The 21106-nt window shown below is 41.4% G+C and overlaps 1 protein-coding gene across 2 annotated transcripts; it reads left to right on the top strand.

The window, feature by feature from the left end:
• Positions 1 to 2038: 2038 nt before the first annotated feature.
• On the top strand, positions 2039 to 19467 carry LOC101166779 (protein-tyrosine kinase 2-beta). 2 transcript variants are annotated; one of them, XM_011485470.3, is made up of 29 exons: positions 2039 to 2464; positions 5844 to 6022; positions 6152 to 6239; positions 6329 to 6408; positions 6481 to 6543; positions 6716 to 6770; positions 6839 to 6979; positions 7063 to 7134; positions 7223 to 7324; positions 9345 to 9462; positions 9555 to 9594; positions 9802 to 9839; positions 9922 to 9969; positions 10135 to 10229; positions 10896 to 10977; positions 11653 to 11753; positions 11890 to 12005; positions 12128 to 12228; positions 12308 to 12397; positions 12667 to 12871; positions 12950 to 13049; positions 15900 to 15947; positions 16139 to 16258; positions 16992 to 17024; positions 17191 to 17215; positions 17862 to 17902; positions 17982 to 18116; positions 18194 to 18274; positions 19044 to 19467. In XM_011485470.3, exons 1-29 carry the CDS (start codon positions 2261 to 2263, stop codon positions 19281 to 19283), a joined length of 2841 nt encoding a protein of 946 aa, XP_011483772.1. In that variant the 5' UTR covers positions 2039 to 2260; the 3' UTR covers positions 19284 to 19467. The 2 variants fall into 2 exon arrangements, with proteins under 2 accessions (XP_011483772.1, XP_020564929.1); XM_020709270.3 differs by having other exon boundaries at positions 16139 to 16267.
• Positions 19468 to 21106: the final 1639 nt, after the last annotated feature.

Genomic DNA, 21106 nt, shown 5'->3' with positions numbered 1-21106 from the left:
AGGACTTTCCCACTACGTGTCCCATCAGGCCTTGCATGCTTGAAACAAGCCAGTTGGGTAGTTTCTTCCCGCAGGACATTAGTTATCTAGTAGACATTTACAATAGATGTCGACTGGACGTCCAGTTGACATCTATTGTAGATCCAGTATAGACATCTATGTCCAGTAGACATCTACTGTAGATGTCTATTAGAAAACGAATTGACATTTACAATAGATTTCTAATAGAAATTTATTAGACATGGTACTTACAGCAATAAATGCGGACCTGTTCACATGACAATTACATGGTATTTACCCCTTAAAGTAAAACTGGACTGTAAAATAGTGTCGACCCTAATTCCACACTATTACTTGGTACTTCATAAGCAGTGTACATTCACATTTAGTCTTCTGACCAAGTAGGTACAAAGAAGTACAGTGTGAATACCACTTAACTACTCTGCAAGTACTGTACTGTAAAATGAAGCGTTACCACAGTTTGCTTCAAACTTACAACTATTACAAAACTTAGTGGCACAAGTTCTGACGAGGACAAGGGGGCGGGGACACGTTCAATTGAATTCAATTTTATTTGTATAGCCCAAATTCACAACAACAGTCGTCTCAACGGGCTTCGTACCGGTAATTGTAAGGTAAACATACAATCAAAAAGGATCATAAATGCATAGGATTCAATAGGATAATACTAAACTTTAACTAAACAGACTAAACTAAACTGAGCATCCCTGCTCTTAGACCTCCCTTCGGGGTAAGGAAAAACTCCTAAAAAACAGGAATCCGGAAAAAAAGAAGAAACTTTAGGGGTGTCCACATGAAGGAGGGATCCTCCCCCAGGACGGACAGACGATGTACTCATAGAACTCATAGAGAAGAATTAATTTATCTAACTTTACAACTATATATTTAAAGTCCAACAAGTGATCTTCATCCTGTTGAAGATGCAGGGTGACTGGGGGCGCGAGACGAGCCGGAGACAGGATCCACAACCAGGTGTAGGTGTAGGAGCAGTAGTAGAGGCAGGCCAGAGACGAGGTACACGGTCAGGTACAGGAGCACGGATGAACCAACTGGAATTTGGAAGCACTCCCAGTACATGTACAGTACATGAATCACACTGCACCCGTTTACAACCCTTTTAAAATCACTGCATTGGCTTCCGCGGCGTTTCAGGATTAAGTTTAAGTCTTTTATCTACAGTAGATGTCTACTAGGCATCTACTGTAGATTTCTACTGTAGACATCTACAGTACATGTCTATTAGGGATCTCATAGACAATGTGTACCTAGTTGGTACAGCTCAGACCTGAAGATGCTAAATACTCCACAAAGGATGTCACAATAAAAGCTTCTGTCACCTTATTTTGGAGAAATTTGATTTTTTGGGAATATTTATCAAATATTTGAGACAAATACCACAACATTCTGTCTCTTGTCAGAGTCTCCTTAAAGTTTTCACATATCAATCAGTCATATCTGCTTAGTGTACGCAGAACCTTCTGGCCAGCAGACTGATTCCATTTTATCTTGGCATCTTCAGCTCAAGTTCTCTACCGGAACCTGGTGCAAAAAAAAATGGCAGCAAGCAGAAGAAAAAAAGAATCAAACCAGCAACGACAACAAAAAAGAAAGTGACACAAAAAGAGACCAAACCGAGCCACAAGCATCGTCAAACGAGCAGCACACCACAGGCCTTTATCTTTGTTTTTTGGACGCGCTCCGTATCTGTCATGAATCGAAAACAAGAACACAGCAGAACAAAAACCACAGCAGAAATGTGAAAAAAATAAAAGCAGGATGATGAGATTGACAGATGCAGAGGGGCTTCTTGCTTCCAAAAACCTAAATCATTCTAAAAACAATACTCATCATCTGGAATAGTTCTGCAAGCGGAAGTGAATGTGAAGCTAGAAGCCACTTTTTTTTAGAGCAGTGGTTAGGAGGGGGGGGGGGGGGCAGCGGTTTCATCAGTCTTGTCAGTTGTTCTGCTGCTTCTCTTCAACTTCCTTGTTTGCCCTCTCAGAGCTGTTTCCTCTTTACTCACAGTTTTTGCTTCTCCGTGGGCCGAGCCGCTTTGACAAAGTCTGCTCAGTCGCTTAGGAGTTGACCTGAGAGCAGCTTCTCCTTGAAGCCGTCGGCGGAGGAGGTCTTTCAGCTTTTCATGTGTCTCCTCAGGCTCCCAGGATGGAGAAGACGGCAGCCACCGATTGAGACGGTCATGTGCGTCCCTGTGCGGTAGCTGGTGACCCGTGGGTGTGGGATGTCTGGTGACAGTCAAACCCTGTGCTGGAGGAGCATGCCTCCCACCAACCAGGACGGGTCTTTGAAGATCTCCTCAATGGCAATCGAGGGCAAAGAAAACATCTCCCAAGTGAAGATCATCAAAGTGTGTTTCCTTAGCAACAGCTCCAACATGGGCAAGAACTTCAAACTGGTCCGCTGCGAGGAGGGATGGACGGTCAAGGTACACTGTGCAACCACACTTCAGATATTTCCATCACCATCTTCTACCACTAATTTAAATCCTTCGAATGACCTGCAGTTTGGTGGATTTATCCATTTGTATCCGTTAAAATTTAAGGTTACGACCACATTTTACTTTACGGCATCGTTTGAAAGGGTTTAAGACGGACAACCCAAGCGAGGCAGAAGCTCAGGAGAAGTTTTTAGAAGAAGCTCAGGTGATGTGGAGGAGGGACCAGTGAAGTGGTCTGGGAAACAGGGCTGCTGAGGCGAGAAGAAAATCCATCCAAACTCTAGATCAGAACCTTAGATCCACCAAGAATGGGTCATCATCAGGACATAAGGGAATCTTGGTCTTGAAACTTCAACGAGGTGATTGAGGAGCATATGTCCAGGTGTCCAGGGGTGCAGCCCTGGACAGGTGAGAGCAAAAGGAAAGGGAGCTGAAGATGCTAAATAATGCCAGAAAACTACAGACACAATAAAAGCTTCTGTCACCTTATTTTTGGGGAAATTAAATCAGGAGCTGCTGGAGGCTTGGCTACACTTAGAATATTAAAAAAAACTGTATTTTTGTAGTTCACATGTGTAGACGTCAGTGTAGTTAAGATATTTAATGTACTGACTTTCAAAAAATTCAAAGTAAATTTAGTTTTTTTTCTATATCTCTTTGCAAACATGAATTTTGAAGTAGCTTAGATCTGCTGAGTCGTGGTGAAAACATGCCGTGCAACATCAGATCAGCTAGGAATGAGTCATGACTGATGAGAAGGCGATGGGGAGTCCCGGGGTTGTTGTAGAAAAGACGTTGAGAAGCAGGGGTGAAGTATTGGTGTTTGGGTTGTCCGGGTCCGTGTAGGGTCGTAAGAGAGGAGCGGCTGCATCTTAAGAGGAGGGCAGGTGTGTCTGGTACAGCTACCTTAATGTATTTCATGTACCATAAATGGAATATACCATTGTCGTGCATTTGGTTAGTGTATTATTGAAGCATTTGTAAGGCTAGTGGAAGTTACATGCCCTTATGACGTACGGGTGATGCTGTCGTAGGGTGTCTTTATGCCGCATTCTAGCCGTTAGGCTCTACAGCAGGGGTGTCCATGCAGATCCAGGCCTCAAGGGCCGACAACCTGCTGGTTTTCCAGAAACCCTGCCTCATCTGCTGTTGATTACCTGGATCAGGTGTTTTTAACCAATAAGGAGCTTCAACGGCAGGTTGAATGGAAAACATATAGGACACCGGCCCTTGAGGCCTGGAATTGGACACCCCTGCTGTACAGGTTCGCCTTGCGGACTACGACTTTGATATTTTGTTGCACCTGCGCCCCATACAGGTATAACCATTGTCACCCCCAGATAGCCTCTATCTGCAATTTGTAATCGGTTGGGTCGCAAGGCCGTCAGAAGGGAATCGCACCAATCGCTGCGAAACATGACACAAGCTGATGACATCATGCACGATAGGAATTTTACTTTAGTAGTACAGTCCATTCAACCTGAACTTATTTCGAGCTATTTGAAGACGCGGTGGCGGCGCAAACTCGATCCAGAAAATTGCCGTTTCCACGTCCCAGGATTGCAGGATCGCTGTTACATCGTTTCAGTCTTACGGCAGGGTATTAGACCCAGTTTACAAACCAATAACAGTTTTCTTTTAATAACAACTTCAACTGTTAAATTACGAGCACAAAGTCGTATATTTACGACTATAAATGACTATATTTATGACTTTTTCTTGAAAATGTACGTGATTTAAAGTTTATTAATTTAAATGTCATAAATTTACGACTTTAAAATATGTAAAAGTACAGAAAAAAGACATAAATTAATGGAAAAGTCCCCAAAGTTGTCTGTTTATTAGAGCTGTGCTCAAAGATGAAAGATGTGGAGCATTCTGTGAAGCTTTTTTTCCAGAAAGGTTTCAAAAACAAAGACATTTTGAACCTTTTGGCGACACAAAGTCAAATTTTTATTAGCATAAGAGCGTTGAAATTGCCCCAAACTGGGCCTCTTTGGATGGAGGCATCACACAGACTTGGATTAGAAAGTACTGTACTGTCAGGATTAGAAGTGGACAGCTGCAGGGATACCGATGGCGTCATCAGCGGGAGCTGCAGAGATCCTGCAAGCCCCACATCAATAAATAAAACATGAATAAACCTTAAAATCAAACATTTGTAACGTTATCAATAAACAGTCAGCTCACTGGTTCAAATCCAATTTTACCAATTTTTTTGTGGTAAAGGATCATGATTGTTTGTTTGTTTTTCCCAGATAGTGATCGTAAGAAAATACATTTGGTTTAAACGGCCTGCCTTTTTGTTTTTCTGATTCTTTATTTTTCTTCCCAGAATGAGTGCAGAGGTTTGTTTGTTTTTCTTAGAAGCTACTTTACATGTCAGTTTGATTCCTCCTAATCTCGTAAATTTATAAGGAAAATGTCATTCATTTCCGAGTTTTTCTGCCTCAGTTGAAATCCATGGGAAATCCTTGGTGCAGAAGCTCGCTGGTTCGATACCCGGCTCTGGCATTTTCCACAAAAACATATTTTTCTGTTATTGTGCTGTCTTTTTCACTTTATTTATGCTCAACTTTCATTCACTTACTCAACATCTTTCATTTCTTTCTTTACTTTTTGCCAATTATTACCCTTTAAGTTTCATTTTCAGAAATATAACTTTCAACCCTGCATTCTCTCCTGGAAGTGCAGCTCCTTCTAGTTTTAAGCTAAACTTTATAAAAAATAATAATGATTTGGTTTGCTGAGGCTTTTGAAATACAAAAAAGAATCCTGATGTACCAAGTACTTTGTCTTGTCTGCACCATCAACCTACATCAAATTTACTTATATAGATGTAAACATCTTTACACGCCTTCATAGATGTAAAAAAAACAGCATCTAACCAAATACCAAATGAAACGCTGGAGGCGAGGCTTAATAAATGCCACTCAGTAGTTCGATGCAGATAACGAGGTCAGTCCAAAGGGAACCAGAACTAGACCATATGATTGGCGCAGGGGCACGAAAAGATTGATGCAGCGGATGAACGAGTATAAACCAGCCTTAAGGAGGGATGGGGGGGGGGCGGTGGAGTTGGCTGGTTGACAGGGGGGTGTTGGGTTCAGGACGTACTTCTCTGAAAGGACGCCATCTTTATGTACTTTTTTTGTACCAATGTTTTCTGTTTCAACCAAGGAAACTCCACTCTGCTGTAACACCACTCCTCTGCTGATGCATGGAGTGAGATAAAACATTTTGAATAAAAGGAGGAAGTCCAGATTAAACATTAGACAGCAGAAAGACAGAAGTATCAGAAAAACCTCCACGGGGCCGTGGTTATGCGTGTGCCGCTTTCGCTGACACCTTCTCTGTTCTGCTCCAGGCTGTCATCGGTGTCGTGCTGTCCAGCGGCTGCGTGGGTCCCAACATCCAACACAGCCTCTGCTACGGCCTCCTGCTCAAACACCTCAAGTCTTCGGAGATGCACTGGCTGCACCCGAACCTGACGGTGGCTGAGCTCACCCAGCGCTACGAGCAGCAGCACCTGGAGGCCGAGTGGAGGTCCTCTTCCGTTTTTTGTGCTGCTTTACCTACCCATGCTTGACCAGAACTCTTAACTTTAAGTTTGAAAGTTTGACCTCATCAGCAAAGCAGAGAAAGACAAAAATGCGGATCCTCCTTGTTGTCCAGGTACGACCTGAGGATCCGATACATCCCGTCGGACTTCATGGAGGTCTTCAGAGATGACAGGACCACCATGCTTTATTTTTACCTGCAGGTCACCAAACAGTTTGTTTCAGAATAAAGAGGAGTGGTGGTGCTAGCATGGTCAGGGCTAAATTCATCAATGTGCGTGCTCATCCACAGGTACGAAGCGATTACATGCATCAATACGCCTCCAAAGTCAGCGATGGGATGGCCTTACAGCTGGGCTGTCTGGAAATCAGGTAACAACCGCACTGAGAACGTCATAAAGCACATGGGTGCAGTGAGTCGTGAAAGTGTTTTTGTGCTTGCAGGAGATTTTACAAAGACATGAATCCCAACGGGCTGGAGAAGAAGTCTAATTTCGAACTGCTAGAGTAAGTTTCCAACTTTCACTTTCAAAAGACACAAATTCCTCCCACCGATCTGACCTCAAAGAGGAAATCTAACCTTCAGCACGAAGAGGAAGAACAAAAAGCCACAAATGGCCTCCTCTTTGATCAAACAGGGAAACACCGAAGCACAAATTTTACTTTCTCCGTCTTCTAGGAAGGACGTGGGGCTGGATTTGTTCTTTCCCAAGGAGCTCATAGAGAGCATGAAGGTATCGACGGCTGCTTTAGAAACCTTTAGTTTTGCCACGGAAAGCCCTGACTAATTGTTGTGTGTCAGCCCAAGCAACTGCGTCGGATGATCCAGCAGACGTTTCAGGGCTACTCCACTCTGCAACAGGACCAGTGCATCCTGAAGTTCTTCACCGCTCTGTCTCAGTGTTACAGCTTCACGCAGGAGAGCTTCGCCTGCCAGCTTGTGGTGAGACGGGTTTTCTTTGTGCAGCTTTTGATTTGAAGCTCGTACCTTACACTTCTTACCGTGCATCCGTCCTTTGTCGACAGCACGGCTGGAGTCTGGCCATAGACTTGATCATCGGCGCTCAGGGGATTCACCAACGCACCGAAAACTCAACGGTGAGCGAAATGCTTCTCCTGAGCCCTCATAAAAACACCTTAAATGTAAAAAATGGGGATTTAACGCATGCTGTTCTCTTGGTTGCAGCCCAAATGTTTGGCCAAGTTCTCCCAGGTGTGCAGCATCTCCTGTACCGCAGAAGGTGACGGCCGCGCCCTTCTCACCGTGCACATAGACGGGGCCAAACAGGTGACGCCACACCTCAGCTTCCTGATTCCACAGAGTACAAACTAAAGACGCCTCTTTGGTTCTTAACCAACCAAAGCCCGTTCAAGGATTTACATAGAAACAAAACAGAGCATCAATCAAAACGCCTAACCAAATACAAATAAATATGAACACATTCACTAGCAAATAATTACATGTGTCTAGTATCCACCTAATATAAACAGCATTAACTAATTTAAGATCTTTATTCAAACAATTCCAAAGTTTTGTTCCAAAAATAGGACATCTCCATTTTACATTAGTTCTTACTCTGCATGATTCAAACATAAAAATACCTCTCAAACTATAATGTTCCTCTTTAAAAAAAAAAAAAAAGCACATAACAAAATTTGCTACATTCTTACGCACAATGTCCACATTTTTAGTACAGCTTTTACATAGTTTTTACACGTCTACATGTTTTGATTTGAATTTGATTAATAATTAATTTGATTGTTTTTATGGCATGTGTATCTTATTTATTATTTTTTTAATTATGTTTACTATTTTAATTACTATTTTGATCTTACTATTATTTCTTTTATGATATAAAGCACTTTGAGTTGTTTTTTAGTAGAAAAAGTGCTATACGAATAAATTTGAATTTGATCATTTAAATAGATCAATTTTTTTATTCCTCTAATTGCTCCTTTGTGAAGTTTAATTACTGGATCAATATTTGTTTTGCATCTATTTCCCCAAATTTACTAAATTACGCTAAGTATGTAGGAGCTCAGGTTGAATGTAAAACATGGATTTTTAACTTTTTATATGTGTTTTCCAATTAAGCTGGTGGTCAAATATGACTTGTTTCCTAGACACCTTCTATTACATCAAAATGAAGTTTTAAACTGTTTATCTGTACCAAAAAAACGAACATTTTCTTTTCTTTTCATCTAAAGGATACCAAATCCCTTTAAAATTTCATCGTAAACTGTCTTGTCCTGAACAATAAACACTTGTATCATCTGCAAAAAGAAGGACCTCCATTTCCTTTTATATACTTATAAAGCAATATCAATTTAAATAAAGTATGAACAATTTTGGTCCGAAAACAGAGCCATGGGGAATTCCACAAGTTATAATATATTTTTTTATATAGATATATTCTTGTGCCCTGTCTTTTATTAGATTTATTATATTTATTTATATACAGAGAGTTAGTTTACCTTCAGCGAGCTGGATCAAACCAATGTCTCTCTCTTAAGGAGCAGAGACGGAGAGGCCCAGAGTGACACAAATTTCTCCTTTATGTTCTTTCTAGTGGCTTACTCTGCCCCCTTAGGAGGTCCCTCCTATGTAAATCAGTTATCAATGTGTTCGAAAACTGCTGCAAAGTTCTGACGCTGATTGGTTCATCTGAAGTGTAATGCGGGCTGCAGGGAATGTGTCTGCAGCTGGATGCAGAAAAGCATTAGGGAGGGAGCATCATGTCAATCTTTGTTGACAACAATGTACAAAATCTGCACAAATATACATTTTTTCATCTATTCTACAACAATACTTAACCATAAATTTGCACATATTGAAGTCTATCTTTTAAGTAGTTTTGGAACCAGCTTAAAGCCCTTTTACTTGAACACCCACATTTTTGTAAATGTACACTGAAGGGAGTAGCATTTTTGAGAAAAAAATGTTTTAAAAATTGTGATTGGTAGCTTTTATTTTCTTTGGTTTAACCTCCACCTGGGAAAAAAATGTTGTCCAGTCAAAATCTATTAAATCCACCACAAACTACAAATCCAAGAGCCCCACCCCTTCACATTTGCTAATACTGTCTTTTGTAGAAACCAAAAGGAGTTCATTCAGTAGTCAAGATAAAAAATGTCCTCACATTACAATCAGTGCTCCTTGGGGTAAATCCTATGTTGTTGTCACATTTGTTTGAAACATGTTTTTGTTGTTGCCCCTGCGCTAAATTCAAAGGCTGCATTTTGACAACTTCCTGTTTTCCTGATGAGCAAACGTCCAAACTGATGGAGTTTCACCTTTAACCTTCCAGCCGCTGTCGGTGAACGTCTCCTCCATGGCCGTAGCTGAGAACATGGCCGACCTGATCGATGGTTACTGTCGACTGGAAGGCGGCCCCGACAGGTCCGTCATCACCAGACCCCCCAAAGGTAAAGGGGTCACATGGAAAACTGTCATCCAAAAATAAAACTATTTAAACATAAAGAGCAATGTGTTTGATTAAAAATGTGTTTCTTGACAGGAAGAGACGTCAGACAGAAGCTTCCTGACATCCCAGTGAAGTGAGTCACAATGGAAAGTCATGCTTCTAAACAGAAACCACGTTGGCATGTTTCCATATAAACAAACTTTTCAGAATATTTTTATTTTTAACACTTTCCTACTTCGGTTTCCATTTGCCCAAACTAAAGCGGAGGTTCATATTTTTGGCTGATTTTTATGTAGTTGCATGAAATTTTATCTCATTGTTGTTCTCTTTTTTTTTCTAGAAATGAAAGAGAAAGTTGTTCCAGACAGAGAAATTGTGGTTCGTTTTTTGCATCAAACACTTTAATTCACTTTGTTTTTCAGTTCATTATTTTATTTTAGTGACTATTCCTTTATTTCAGGTTCTGATGTTTATGCAGAGATTGCAGAAAGTGGAGCGGTTTGTGTGGGTGAGTTCTCCTTCAAAATAAACTGTTTAGAAGCCCAAATCTTTAAAGACTTTCTACCAGAACAAAAAAAGTTGTTCTATTTCCTTCTAAATAAAAACTTTACTTTAAGTAAAAATAAAAAATAGCATGGTAAGTTAAAGATTTGTCCTTCTTGTTCCGTTTTAGACAAACTGAGGATCTCCAGGGATGACGTGGTCTTGGGTCGGATCCTCGGTGAGGGATTTTTCGGAGAAGTTCATGAAGGCGTTTATACAAGTCAGGTGAGTTTACCTGTGATTGAGGGGTCACAATAAAGGTTAAAAAATAACTAGAGATATTATTTCCCAACAATACAACAATTATTAGGGTGAGCGGTGAAGATCTAATGTTTAATTAAATGCAGAAACTGCTTAAAGTGTTGAAGCGATGTGACTTAATGCTAAAATAAATGAGGAAGTCATGTTCAATTGATTGCTAAAGATTAATGCTTAGAATGCAAAAGCAATTCTTCAAACCCGTTTAACAAACGTGCTGAAGCAACTTCATGTAAAATGCTTAAACCCGGAGAGCATGGGGTCAAACTAGCCCAGTTTTTAACACATTTTTTTTATTTTTTTATTTCTTATGTTATGCTGCTGGTAATTGCTGCTTCCCAAAAACAAACCAACCAAAAAATAATGGTCAAATGTGAAAAGCTTTTGAGGTTTCAAAGAGGACCACGTTTTTTGAAGGAGTTGAACACTTTCCCATTCATTCCAATGGGCTGAAAATGTCATATTTGTGCACTAAAACCATAAAACATTTCCGTAAAAATAACAGAAAGTGGAGTTGTGCTGAATGGGCTTGACGCTTTCTCACCCAAATTGTTGAAGAAAGTCTAAAACAGCTGAAAAATGTGCACAAAATCCCAATTAAAGCGTGTTTTTCTGTCCCTGACGTGCTCGCAGAGCGGGGAAAAGACCCGTGTGGCGGTGAAAACCTGTAAGGAATGCTCGCCTGAAGTGAAGGAGAAGTTTCTGAGTGAGGCTGGTGAGTATGTGACCGCCTCAGCGATCACTTCCTGCTGAGGCGGCATCCTGATCTCGCTTCAGTCGACTTTGACAGCAGAAGTGTAGATGGGCGGATGGGCGGGACAAAGTCAAGCCAGAGTTTTGTTTGGGTTCCAGACACCTGTCAATCAAAATGTCATCCCTCAAAATCCAAAAATACACACTGATACAGTCAAAATGGCCGACTGTTTCCATGAAAGGACAGTTTAGCAGGTAAATTGGCATGTCCCACTGGATGAGGCCCTGGGGAAGACCCTACGTCTCTCGGCTGGCCTGGGAACACCTTGGTCCCCCCCCCAGAGGAGCTGGAGGAAGTGGCCGGGGCGAGGGAAGTCTGGGCATCTTTGCTTAGACTACTGCTGCCCCCACAACCCGGATAAGCAGAGGAAGATGCGTGGATGGAAATAATTTTTAACAAACAATTTGAAACAGACATACACGAGATTTTAAACAGATTTGGACATTGTCAGTGTGGACGGTTGTCTACCATCATCTGGAAGAATTTTCCAGATTTGAACTGAAATGAAACAGGAATGTTGCTGCTTTAGTGGCTCTTAACTCCAGCTGAATGTCAAACAATTCCACATCTTGTTGTGTTGTTGCGGGAAACGGGCGGTGTTGGTGATCCAAGCTGCGTTGTTTGTTCTGGTTTCAGATCTGATGAAAAACCTGGACCATCCTCACATTGTGCGTCTGATCGGAGTCACTGAGTTCGATCCGGTCTGGATCGTCATGGAGCTTTATGAACATGGAGAGGTGGGCGTTTCTATGCTTTAATGCAAAGAAGTTAGCCACGTTAAAAAAATATACATTTTCAGATGAATGACATATTAGCAGATCTGTGTCTAATGCTTTTGAAAGCTCAGCTTTTTTCTCTTTGTGTCTCCTAAAGCTTGGGAACTATCTTATAGAGCAGCAATATATGTTGACCACAGCGACATTAACTCTGTACTCTTTGCAAATCTGCAAAGCTTTGGCTTACCTGGAGGGCCTCAGTATGGTGCACAGGTAAGACAGTTCGGTTGCCTCCTCAAGAGTTGTCTTGAAGTCTTCAAGTCAACCTTAATGACATTTATATTTCTCTTTTGGTTCCTCGTTTCATTTGATGCTTCTGCTTTTCTGTTCTTCAGAGACATTGCGGTCAGAAATGTTTTGGTGGCTTCGTCCGACTGCGTGAAGCTGGGTGACTTTGGCCTGTCTCGGTACGTGGACGAGCAGGAGTACTACAAAGGTAAAGCAGAGCTCATTTCCGATGCTCGTGTGCGTGTGGGAAACTCAAAAAGTCTCCCTTTTTTTTGGTCCGAGCGCAGCTTCGGTTACCCGGCTACCAATCAAATGGATGGCACCCGAGTCCATCAACTTCAGACGCTTCACCACAGCCAGTGATGTCTGGATGTTTGGTGAGAAACACCTCTAACAACAGGATAATTTGGGGGGTTTTGTCTGTGTGGGTGTGTGGCTTTAAACACCAAGAAAAAGAGGAAACAGCTTTGGCAGTTTTGCATCAACGTGTTAAAAACAGCAAAGGGGTCGTTTAAAAAAAGAAATTGTGTCACTCTGTTGCACTGTCTTATGCTAATGTTTCTGTGTAGAATAATAAAGCAGAATCTCTGCAAACAGCTCCTAACAGTGACGCAGAATACTCACTGACTTGTTGGTGTTCTTGTAGGCGTGTGCGTCTGGGAGATTTTCTCTGTGGCCCAGCAGCCTTTCTTCTGGTTGGAAAACAGTCAGGTGATCGACCAGCTGGAGTCGGGAGTTCGCCTTCCCAAACCACAACAATGTCCCCCCCAAGTCTACGGCCTGCTCACCCGCTGCTGGGCGTACGAGCCGCACCGCCGACCCACCTTCGGCCAGCTCGTCTGCTCGCTCAGGTGCGTGGCCGCTCTGCTCCTGTGGACACAAACCCGTAGGTGTTTGATGGAACTCTTTCTGGTGTACAAACGCTGCAGTGACATCCAGAGGATGGAGTCTGAGCAACCAAACCACAGACGGAGAGCCACCCCCACCCCGTCCATGTTTGACCCCAACCTAGTAGATCCTCCACCCAAGGTATGAGTTTCATTCCAGACTCACCGTTAGCCTCATCTTCCTAATTTAGATGGGTAAAAAGTGTCGGTGAAGCTGCAGCACCAAATCACATGGTGTTTCATCCTTTACCACAGTTGGTTATGATCTAAAAAATAACCCCCAAAGTACAGTTACACATGTTTAGAGGCTGTAAACCACTCACTTACTCACCTTCTACACTTTTGTCAGAACATTTTAACACTTTTCTTTCTTGTTTAAACTCTCCAAAGTTTGTAAAAAAAAAATGAAACCAGTCTTCTAGAATAACTTTTAAATTTAGGGTATATTCAGACTGTTAGTCTGGACCAAGTCCGCTTAATTTGGTTCAGATCGAGTCCTGAACCTTGTTGTTTGGTCTGCATTCCGACTGCCGTCTATCGGACATTTCTGTTTCCAACCAAAGCCTGTAAACCAAACCGTGTGGCTAAAAATCTCTTCAGTCATCGTATAGGAATTAAGCTGTTAATGCGTTTCACATTGAGGACTCTTGATTGGGCGTTAAATTGGATTAGAGGATCCCTTAGAACCTCCTCAGACCTCCTCCTGGATCAGTAGTGAGGAGCAGAATCTCATTGATCTGGATCCTGTGGGACCGTCTTGAACAAACAGGAACAGTCAGACCAGGATGTCTGTGCTGCGTCTTCTCCTCGCTCAGGCCGCTCTCATCCATGTTCTCCAACGGGACAACGCTTTTTACTTTTTGATGCTGCAAGGCGGTTACCGAGGAGGCCACGGCTTTGTTCCGAAATAATCTGGAGAAAACGAACTCCAGTTCACTTTAAGCAAACCAAATGAGTCTGGATACACCCTCTGTCAAACTGAATGCATTTTGTACCGGAGACACAGCACTGAGGAAATCGATTGACAACAACTAATCAGGATGCAGTTTGTTTTTAAAGGGGGAGAGAAAAAGTTCACAGAAAAAAAGAACCGTAATATAGCGAGGGTATCGGGGGGAAAATGGATGCAATTCATCTGTAGGCCACTATCACAGCACCTGCATGTTTTAGTGAATCTTTTCTTGAACCCATTTAGTTTTTTTTAAGAAATGCTTGCAGAAGACAGAGTTAAAACGACGGTTTGTGAATTTGAATTAATTGTTTTGTGCTACAGACAGATCATCATAGCTGTATTGATAAAAGTCCATAAAATTCAAGATTCAAGAACAACTTTATAAATCCCCGAAGTGAAATTTAGTAAAATGCCATCTGCATGAATGTTTTGTGTTGCAGAAGAAAGCAGTCCAAAGCAGAGGGTCAAGACATGTTATTATTATTTTTTTTAATTTATTTATTTAACCTTTATGCTACCAGGAAGTCCCATTGAGATACGATCCGGGCCGAAAGGCGTCATCATAAAAAATAAAACGTACAGTTGAAACAATAAATAAGAAATGAAATACAACTAAAATGAACAGTACAACAATGACAAAAGAGGTTAAATCATGAGATATCCAGTCAGGGTAGGAGATACGTGTGCATATTTCTTTGAAAAGCTCAAAAAGCTTTCCTTAAAAGCAGTTTAAGGGAATTAGGTCACATAGAGTTTTGAAAGTTTTATGTGAAGAGCGGAAGTGAGACGGTTTTCTGAGAGTAAATGAGTACCAACCAGACAAAAGCAGAGGTGTTAGATGCTTTAGACCCACTGAGGAAAAGAGCGAAGGTTGAGGTCAATGTGACTCACCAGAAGTTTCCATTGATTGTATAAAAACTGGACCGAGTGACTCCTCCCTCCCTCGCGTTCTAAACAGGAAGTACTTTTAAAATCCCACAGAATTCTATAGAGAAATAAACAGCTGTTACTCAGGCGTTCTACTGATCAGAAGAACCATTCTGGATCTGGTTCCTTTTTATTGACATGTTCTTGACAATCCTCATTTTATTTATTCAACTTATAAACTGACCAATCAGAGGCCTCTGTAAAAGTAGGCGGAGCCTGCTTGCCCTCACTTCAATGGAAGCACATGTGTCTCATAATTCAAAGTAAAAGTCAATGAAAAAACATTTCTGATGTTGACTTTTATTTTGAATTATGAGACACATATGCTTCCATACACATCCAACTTTTAAAACTTTTTTCAGTTTTCGTGTATCCTGCTTTCATGTGGTAGGGGTGTGGCCTTCCAACAAGCTCACTCCTGATTGGTGAAAGTGGTTGCCATAGAAACTCAAACAGACTTGGGCCAACCGCTGCTTACTGACGCTCATGTTGGGGGGAAAATTGACTTCTTTTGCTTGGAATCGGATGTAAATCCATTTCCAAGCTGCTTTCTTTCTTCCTGCTGGATCAAGTCGGTCCTTTTCTTTCCGTGGTCAACGTTCAGTCATGTCTCCAAACCTCAAAGACTATTGTCCCTCGCCAAAAGATCAAGGTGTCGGATTACAGATTAAGAGATGCCAATGTTTAGAAAGAAAACAGTCTTATTTTATGTCTTGAAAGACAGATAATTTTAACAATAATGCTTTTTTTAATTGCAAAATAACTTTAGTTTGAAAAAACAAAGAATTTTTTTCTGATTTTGGCAGATTTAAGGTGCTAACTTACAAAAACTTTGAAATGTTAAAATTTTTTATTTATTTATCTCCAGTGGCTGACTCAATAAAAAAAACATTTTTAACAATATTAACCATTGAAATGTAAAAAACTAAACATTTGATTGTAAATCATTGCAAGTTTTTGCTAGGATGGTGGTTCAGTAATTTAGGAGAAGTTTGAGTTACTTTATTCTCCGTGGAAGTCATGATATGAAGGAGAAATTCTGTGCAACACTTTTTTTTTGCAGCAGTAACCTCATTTCACCTCACGTGATTTTGTCTGCCTTTGTCTCCACAGCCGTCCAGAATACAAGGCAACACCCTCCCACGGATCAACCACCCAAAGGTGTCCAAACACCTGCAGCCACACTCCAAAATAAAAAAAATATAAAAAAAAGCCACTTCCGCTAGACGCATGTTGCAAAAGAGAAGCGTTTGTCTACACAGACACCATGCAAACTAACTGTTGAAACTTTCCAACTTGAGTTTCAAATGCTCCATTAATATACATTTATACTTTTATGTGAATGTGGTCAGACACCTGAGTTTCAGGTGAACCCCCCATGGGACAGCAGGAGAGTGGAGGACACGTTACAACGGCAAAAGAAGGAGATGCTGATGGACAAACTGTGGCTGGAGCACGAGGAGAGACAGCTGGTTAGAACTGTACGGATCCCAACTCTGAAATGTTGTGAAACAGAAACTACTTTTTTAGGCGTGCGGTTATCACTGTGGGATATCACTTTTTAATGCGCACCCAACAGCCAATCAGAATCGAGTGTTTAACTGGTATGACATCTTTTATGACAGATAAAGCTTTAGAAAATCATAGACGTTAAAACACGTGACAAAAAAGGCCGATTTACGTCCTGCAATGCCTGAAGCAGTAATAAACCAGTAATAAATGATGCTGCTTTCAAGTGCAGTGGGAAATGTGTACAACTTGACATAAATTCAGTTCCAAGGATTTTCGAGACTCACTCCAATGAAATTTGTTTTAACAAACAACAAATGATTACGCTTAAAATTGCATTTCTGAGTATTTCTTTATGTCCGGATGAATCAGGAACAAACAAAAAAATTAAAAACGATTGTATTTGTGATGTCGAAAAACACGCAGGACGGGGCCACAAGCTCCTGCGGCTCTGCAGAAACTATGAAAGGACCATTTTGGAATGCTTTGAACGGACGGAACCTGATTTTGTTGAATCTAAAGTGTCTGTTTTTATAATCCTCTTACATGGATTTGGTCAAAATGATCAGAACAAATAAATGATCCTAAAACAAACAAAAGGGGAAACACGAAACTGACCTATTAGGACCTGAAAATGATCTTAAGAGACAGAAATGTTGGAACCAGATCCAGATCCTCCTGTTTTCTTTTCTGCAGGAATCTGCTGTGGAATTAGATTCTCAAACAAAGGTAAGCTTTAAATTCCCTTTTCTTGTTGCATATTTTTGATCTTAGTTATTAGGCAATAGATTTTCTTTATCTGTCTGCATCAGTGATGGTTAAAACTAAAAGATGATTCGTTGTTCCCGATGGTTAAAGGACCAACAGATTTGCTTTATTATTTTTTTTCGTGCAGACGCCGAAGATCAACGCAGAAAACGGTGAGTGCGGTCATATTTGCGTGTAGATGAGATTAAAAGAGCAAGAGCAGGTCAGTAGGTGAGACGTGAAGGGTTAGAGGGAAAGAAACCGCCTGGAAGAGAAGTTTGAGAGATGAAGATGTTTGCCAATGTGATGTTCCACCATCACCCCAACATTTCTTTTTTTTTTTTTCGTGTACTTTAATTATCCCTCAATGGGGAAATTCTTCTCTGTGTTTGACCCATCCCCTGGGGGAGCGGTGAGCTGCAACTGAACTGCGCTTGCAAGGCAGTAGTGTTAAGGGTCTTGCCTAAGGACCCTCACTGAGTGATGTTAACTGCTCGTCATTGATATGGTAATTGCCCCCAGTACCATTGTTTCTTCCCCTCCGGGAATCGAACCCTGGATTCCTGCATGGTAGCCGCTCACCTTACCAACCGAGCTAGCAATCTATCCAATTTATAGTTTTCAGCTTCTCTTCAGGCAGAATGTGAAGTAAGATGAGCAAAGGGGGGATGTATGTGTAGCAGCTTTTGTTGAAGGCAAATGTACAGAAATAAATGCAGGACAGTGGGGGGGGGCGGAAAGAGAAAAACCAGCAGGTCAGTTGGATAAAACTGGTAATTGAAGGAGCTCACTGTCTGTGGAAAAATGTTTTGTTTGCAGGTCCTCCCGTCAAACCCCCCATGCCTCCTCCGGCCTCCCAGGTGAAAATCCGAACCAATAACACAACAGGTGGTCGCACCTGTCAGACGCTCAACTCTATTCTGTTTCTTGTTGCTGCAGCCGCGGCCCACGGCTGAGCTGGACCGGTCCGGCGACCGGGTCTACAGCGGCACCATGGAGATGGTGAAGCAGGTGGTGCAGCTGAAGAACGACGTGAAGACGCTGCCCGCCTCCCAGTATCCCAATGCTGTCAAGGTGGCGCCCTCTCTCCGCGTGCTAGAATGTTTTAAGTATTTGTTTATGTTTCTCACTGCATCTGTTGACGCCTGCAGACGGTGGGCATCTGTCTGCGCAGTTTGATTCAGAGTGTGGATGAGGTGCTGCCCTCTCTGCACAGCTCCGTCGCCACAGAGGTCAGTCAAAGTCTGGACGATTCGGGGTCAAATAGTGCTTTGAATTGTGTTTTCGATTAGATTTTTAAATACAATTGTTGATCTTCCTGAATAAAAAATGTGTCTATAACAAAAATTTACATGAGTTTATTTACATTTTTCAACTCTGATCTCCACATTTTAGTTCTTACAGAACAGTAAAAAAAAGTAGTTTGAGATCAAATTCTATGAAAAGAAGAAAAAAGTTTGTCTTTATCAATAATTTGGCTCTTTAATTGCAATCTAACAGGTTACATTGCATTTTCAGGTCATTTTATAGATGGTTTTTTTACATTTTTTTCTCTGATAAATGCATTTTTGGTGCACTTGCGACATACCAGATACAACTGGCCTCTGCATCATTTTGTAATGAGACTAAAAAAAACACAAAAGAAGAAAAATCAAACCAAATATAAAATATTATGAACAAGATGTAAGCTAAAACTTTTCCATCTTTTTATTTTATTCCTTTTTGGCCAGTTCTCTGACATTTCTGTGTGGAAAAGGCCTTTTTTTATGTTCAATAAATAATTTCAAATGTATGAGATAAATTTGAAATTGAGGAAAATATACTATTTGTAAAATCAATTTTGTCAAAAGGCATATATGAGTAAAATAACACAGAAATCCATTACATATTATGTGGTTTTAAACTTTATATCTGTAAACTGCTGGATTTTTCTCCAGTTAAAAACGTCTGAAAACGTTAAAGTTCAGCAGCATAAGTGACGATTCCTTCATCCCGTCTCAGATCGAGGGCACCAAGAAACTGCTGAACAAGGATCTGAGCGAGCTGATCGGCAAGATGCGCCTTGCCCAGCAGAACGCCGTGACGTCGCTGAAGGAGGAGTGTCTGCGGCAGATGCTGGCCGCCGCTCACACGCTGGCGCTGGACTCCAAGAACCTGCTGGACGCCGTGGACCAGGCTCGAGTCCGGGCCAACCTGGCCAAGCCCAAACCAGACCTAGAGGAGGAGGGATGCGGTGAATGAGGAGGAAGAGGAGGAGGGGCTCCTTGCAGGAACCCAGAGGATTCTAGGGTTTTATTTCAGGAGAACGTTCTTAAAAACAGATTTGTATCGTGGAAAACGGACGGCAAAAATGGACAGCAAAAGAAAAGTGTTTATTTTTATTATTAAATGTTGGAATAACTTGAAATATAATGGTATTTCTTCAGCTTTTTTTGCACTCGGGCTGCAACATTTTCAGGTTATGGCAGATCTGACAGACAGCCAGAAAGTGAAGATAAAAAACAAGCATCCTCGGTTTTTCTTCTTCAGCCACTCCCACATTTCAAAACTCTTATTTAAAAACCGTCCCCGCTGCTGAAAACGTGATTGGAGATGAACCAGAGCACCTGGGAGGAAATGTGGTTTTATTTCTGTTGGTTTGCCAGTCCGGACGTCTATTTGGAATAAAAAAGAAAGAAAGAAAAGTTGTAAAATAAAGCAATAGACAGTAAAAAAGGACTAAGTAAGGTCCTGAGGGTAAGTCATGAAAAACAAGGGTCACATTCCAGGAAATGCAACTGAAATTGATTGAAACTAAATGGGATTTTTGGGGGGAGGAATTCTGCCCACATTTCAATATTTGACCATTTTTGTCATCTAGTTACTTTCAAAGTTTGGTGAGTTTTCATGTTAAGTGGAGCAGCAAACGCTAAACTCCTGTCAGTCTGGACTCAAAGCAGAAAAACCAACAATCGGGGGGGATGACATTTTTATTCATTTATGGCTCTGGTACATCCGCTGAAACTCTTCTACTTCTGTTTTTGTGACAATTTAGGAATCTATAATGAAAAGAAACGGAGAAACGAGCGCTTAAAAGTCCCACTCCCATCATCATGTGATCCATTTTCCAAGTGTTCCCAGCTGTGTTGGGAACGTTTCTTTTAAAAAGTAATTAGTTACAGTTACATTGCCTAAAAAGTAACTGAGTTAGTAACTAAGTTGGTGCATCTTACTCATTATGTTGTAATCTTTTTCTTCAGCTGCCAGCAAACCAAAAATCTTAAAGTGCAATAACTTAATGAAAGTGACAGTTCTAGTGTGCTGACGTAACAATGGAGGGATGATTGACATCTATACACTTATTTATCAGAATTACCATACACACCATAATAATGATATTCACTTCACATAAACCGAACGGGAAGGTTTTAAGGACCCACTTCCTCTAGTTTCCTTCATTTTCTTTAAATAAACGACAGTCATTCATCAACCACAGCGTGCCCACGTGGGAGGGCTCAGACCACCACCACCCCCATCCAGTGAGATTCAGGTGTGCGGCATGCAGGAAGTGTACGCTGGGGTTGCTGGGAGCTGTAGTGTGGTTAGAACTCTAGGGGCCAGTGACCAGACGGGGGAGACAATACTCTGACTTCTGACAATCAGCTTGTAGGTAAAAATGACATTTCTGCAGAAATCTATGTATGGTTTTTTAATTTAGCTTTTAGTTGATTCTAACTGCTGTGAAGTGGACCCCAGTGTTGTCCCAACCTGGGTGGGCACTGTGGCGATGCTGCCATGGCCGGGCTGGCTCCTGGTATTAAAGGATTCCCAAATGCTGCCTTACTTACTTCTTTGTTTGCTTATTTATTTATTTCAAGTTACATAGTCATTATTCTTTGTACGTGGGGGCCATGGGTCATATGTTTTAACGGAGGGGAGTGGGAAGGGTGAAGGGTGGGTTTTTTTTTTTTACTGTAATGTTGCGCGTTTTCTGTTTTTAATGTTAAAGCACTTCGAGCTGCGCAAAATGCATGAGAAGCGCTATTTTACACAAAGTTTGATTTGATTTGATTTGGCCGTGTGGG

The sequence above is a fragment of the Oryzias latipes genome, chromosome 2, assembly GCF_053564925.1.
Source record: "Oryzias latipes strain Hd-rR chromosome 2, Olatipes_Hd-rR_3.1".
Taxonomy (NCBI): Eukaryota; Metazoa; Chordata; class Actinopteri; order Beloniformes; family Adrianichthyidae; genus Oryzias; species Oryzias latipes.
Note: the sequence above shows the minus strand (reverse complement) of the source record. Positions and strands in the feature narration are given on the sequence as shown.

What these genes read in the sequence shown, in the direction of transcription:
- LOC101166779 (XM_020709270.3), top strand. Translation starts at nt 2,261, where the DNA reads ATGTCTGGTGACAGTCAAACCCTGTGCTGGAGGAGCATGCCTCCCACC. An exon ending in GGCCTCAGTATGGTGCACAG is followed by an intron (nt 12,006 to 12,127) that starts GTAAGACAGTTC and finishes TCTGTTCTTCAG; the next exon opens with AGACATTGCGGTCAGAAATG. An exon ending in CGAGCAGGAGTACTACAAAG is followed by an intron (nt 12,229 to 12,307) that starts GTAAAGCAGAGC and finishes GTCCGAGCGCAG; the next exon opens with CTTCGGTTACCCGGCTACCA.